Source organism: Hipposideros armiger, unplaced genomic scaffold, assembly GCF_001890085.2.
Source record: "Hipposideros armiger isolate ML-2016 unplaced genomic scaffold, ASM189008v1 scaffold_1192, whole genome shotgun sequence".
NCBI classification, from domain to species: domain Eukaryota; kingdom Metazoa; phylum Chordata; class Mammalia; order Chiroptera; family Hipposideridae; genus Hipposideros; species Hipposideros armiger.
In genome coordinates, this window is record NW_017732542.1 from 350,151 (window position 1) to 354,295 (window position 4,145).

At 40.8% G+C, this 4,145-nt stretch overlaps 1 protein-coding gene across 2 annotated transcripts in view; it reads left to right on the forward strand.

Moving 5' to 3' along the window:
* The window catches only part of ZNF200 (zinc finger protein 200), a 13,996-nt gene extending 11,247 nt beyond the window's left edge, over nt 1-2,749 (forward strand). Inside the window, exon 5 of one of the 2 annotated variants that reach the window (XM_019632883.1) lies at nt 321-1,083. In XM_019632883.1, the coding sequence (XP_019488428.1) occupies nt 321-1,045 (725 nt within the window). In that variant the 3' untranslated portion in view covers nt 1,046-1,083. Of the gene's footprint in view, nt 1-320; nt 1,084-1,733 lie in introns of those variants that run through there. The other variant, XM_019632884.1, reaches the window with a different exon arrangement.
* The last annotated feature ends 1,396 nt before the right edge of the window (nt 2,750-4,145 follow it).

The following is a 4,145-nucleotide window of genomic DNA, read 5'->3' on the forward strand; positions in this document are numbered from 1 at the left end:
CTTAGCTGTAGAGGGCAGCGTCACTGGCCCTCATATGTGGGATCTGAACTGGGGCCCTCTGGCGTCCCAAGCCAGCTCTTAACCAACACGCCACTCGGCTGGCCCTTTATTTCATTTGTTTAAAGTAAAAAGAAAACTGCTTTCATTGTGGGATATGGAAAGATTTATCAGTCATGTATCCCACCTTCAATGAGTAGAAAAGGAAGGTTGGTGGCGATTATCTGCCAGTCCTCAGATTTGTGACTTTCAAGGTTATTTATGAAAAATCAGACTTTTCTCATCTGGTGTCCAAAGTTAATAAATTCTCTCTGTTTCAACAGTCAATGACAGTAATCCTGAGGGTGAAGATCATAGAGAAAAGTCTTCAGATTGTGATGAAATGGATTGCTTAGTAGTCTCTGAGCCACCTTCAGATTGCCATAAAGAAAAAAGATTAAACACATCCATTCCAAAGGAAAGGAAAGTGAGAAATCTTTTAATTACTATTGAAAATGATACTCCACTAGAGGAACTCTCCAAATATGTGGATATCAATGTTATTGCACTTACCCGAAATCAGAGAACAAGAAGATGGTACACATGTCCACTGTGTGGAAAACAGTTTAATGAAAGTTCTTACCTTATTTCCCACCAGAGGACTCACACTGGAGAAAAACCTTATGAATGTAGTCACTGTGGGAAAAGCTTCAATCATAAAACAAACCTCAATAAACATGAGCGAATCCATACAGGAGAGAAACCTTATTCATGTTCTCAGTGTGGAAAAAATTTTCGACAGAATTCTCATCGGAGTCGCCATGAAGGAATCCATATAAGGAAGAAGATATTTAAGTGTCCAGAATGTGGGAAAACCTTCCCAGAAAACAAAGAATTTGTGCTTCATCTGCAGAGTCATGTGGCTGAGAGGCCATATGATTGCAAAAAATGTGGCAGAAGATTTGGTCGGCTGTCAAACTGTACCCGGCATGAAAAAACCCACTCAATATGTAAGACCCGAAAGCAGAAGTGGGATCGGAAAAGGTCTGATGGTCCTGCCTCAACCTGAAATGTTTCATAAAGAATTCTGAATTCCCAGACTGTGTGAAAAAATACAGATATGTGAAAACCTCATAATAGCCAAAACTGGATAAATACACATCTTGGCTGAAACCTCAGTTTTAGAAAATGCACAGGGAAGAAAACATCCTCAAGGGCTATACCTCAGCATCCAGGCTTTTTGGACTAAGGAGCTTTCTTTTGTGAACTTATACAACAGTATACAGGTTACAGATCCCTTCCCCGAGAAAGGCTTTGAATAGGAGTCTGGAGGCTGCTTACCTGCAAGGTGAACAGAGTGACTCTTGTATACTGAAATTATATCCATTTCTCCCCACCCCCACATATGATTTCACACTTCAGAAAAGAGAAATAATGCAAAGGTTGTTTTCTGGACTGGTGTTCCCCCTGAAAGAACCAACCTACTGATTTGTTAAGCCAACAGCTTCTATTGGCAATTGGTATAACCCTCAAAGAACCCTGTTAAAGCTTGAGTGTTGGAAGGGATTGTTTACTTTGGAATATAGGAAAATATGGCAATTGAATATCAAAGGCTTACTCTGTCATTTGTATGTGATCTAAACTAACAATTTCAGTAACGTTTGGTATTTATGGTGAAAAGTGACTGTTTTACAGAAATCATTTTCGCAACATAATTTTAAAATGTCTACTCTTTTTACTGTTTTTTATTCAACTAGTAATTGCTCAATCAGCTCTCTCATGCCTTTCCTGTGCCACAAAAGTTTGGATTGCTGAGGCCCAACCACCAGCCCCACTACTGGAAAAGCTCTTCAGAATCTTGTTCCTCTGCTAAGCCAAGAAGAAAACTTGCCAGGAAGGAAACCCCAAGAGCCTCAAAAGGAAGAGGAAGACATTGGCACGGATCCATGGCTGCTCAAAAACTTTATCATATGCTTAATTCCCCTCTAAGCAGTTATCAGACCTTTGGCAATGGGTGGTCACTACCTCACAAGCAAAGTGTTTTATTTTTAGAAGTCTCTCCATGGCTAGCTCACATTGCTCCTCAAGAAACAGGATTCCAGTGTCTTCATTGTAGTGGATATTTGTTCTTGTTGGCCTCCCTATATCCAGACTTCCCTGACTTGTCTGCCCAGGGGTAGACCAGCGGTTCCTTCATGGGACTGATCCTGTGGTGTGTGATTTTAAGGATTCTTGATCAGTTTTGCTGTTTTTGGGTTTCCCAGATTTTTACATTGGTATTTTGATTGGAATAATCTAATCCTATAAACTACTTGGAAAACATTAACTTTATAAATTTTGTTACCCATCCAGAAACATGCCTTTTCATTTATTGGAGTATTCCTTAGTCTCTAATTTTCCTCATGTAAGTTCCACACAATTTTGTTATTGTAAATAGATTTTTTCATTATATTTTTCTAGTTATTGCTCATATATATGAAAGTTTTTAATTATATATTTGTGAAACTAGCCACTCCACTGAATGTTCTTAATTTTCAATAATTTCTCAGTCCTGTTATAATTTGTGGTTAAAGATTACACCATCTATAAAATAGTTTTGTTTCTTCATTTCTGCCTGTCACGTCCAGCGTGGCAAGGGCAAATGGGTCTCGACAGGAGTGACGCAGATTGAATAAAGTCAAGAGACAAAATTTAGATATGAGCGAGACCAAGGGACTCAGCCAGAGAAGACTGAGCCCCGAATCGGGTCAGCGCGTGGCTTTTATTGAGAATTTTCAAGGAAGTAAAACTGCTGTCAATCAATTAGCAACCGTGTGTGATTTGTGTGCCTTAAAGCCTCTTTCCATTAACATATCCCATTGTGTTCCAACAAATGCTATGCCTTCACACATCCACCACATAGCCCCAGAACACTTGTTACTGTGTCCTCCCAGGGGAGATAACTATTATCATTCCAATAGGTCCCAGTCACCTGAGACACCCCCTAGAGAGAGCTTGTTTATCAACTTTGCATTTCAAGCCTACAGTACATTTAAAACCAGGGACAAAACTGGCTGCCAATGTATTCTCTTATTCCTCCAGAAGTTTGGCCAGGGTCCACTGGGTTATTGCACAGAGGACCTGCCTACATACCTAGAAAGCAAGGGCTGCATGGTACTAGGCAGTAACCAAAGAAGGTGCTTCCCTGCTGAGAGATGGTCTCCAAGGGTGTGGGTGGGTGATGCTCCCACAACCCAAACACCTGTCCCAGGCTTTGGTGTGCACAAGGGCCCATGAGGTCAAGGTCATGAGCCCCTACTATTCCAAGAGGGTGGGGCCTGGACAGGCCAGACTTCCCCCTTCCTGCCCTGCCACACCTGGGAGGGGTTGGAGGGAAATGCCCTTCACCCCCTGCCTTGGAGCACAGGATGGGACCTAGGGTCAGCTGTTCCCAAACACGAACGCACCAGACATAATAAAACTTGGAATAGAAATCAATGAAATTAAAAACGGAATCAAGAAAGTCAAAATCAAAAGCTGTTCTTTGAAAAGATCAAGAGAATTGATAAACACCTCACCAGGATAACCATCAAAAGAGAAGTCACAAATTACTATCAAAAATGAAAACGGGGCCATCACTACAAATCCTATGACTTCAAAAGGATAATAAAGGAATATTATGCTCATCAATTTCATAACCTAGATCAGCGGTTCTCAACCTTCCTAATGCTGTGACCCCTTAATACAGTTCCTCATGTTGTGGTGACCCCCAACCATAAAATTATTTTCGTTGCTACTCTATAACTCTAACTTTGCTACTGTTAGGAATTGTAATGTAAATATCTTTTGGTTTTCTGATGGTCTTAGGCGACCCCTGTGAAAGGGTCATTGGATCCCCAAAGGGGTCGCAACCCACAGGTTGAGAACCGCTGACCTAGATGAAATGGACCAATTCCTTGAAAGACACAATCTACCAAAACTCAACTTAAAAACAATCTAGGCCTGTATGAAAGTGACTGAATAATAACTTTCCAAACAGAAAACACTAGGCACAGATGGTTTCACTGGTGAATGCTACAAAACATTTAAGGGAGAAATTATGCCAATTCTCCACAATCTCTACCAGAAAATAGAAACAGAAGGAACACTTTCTAACTTGTTCTATGAAGCCAGCATTACCCTAATACCAA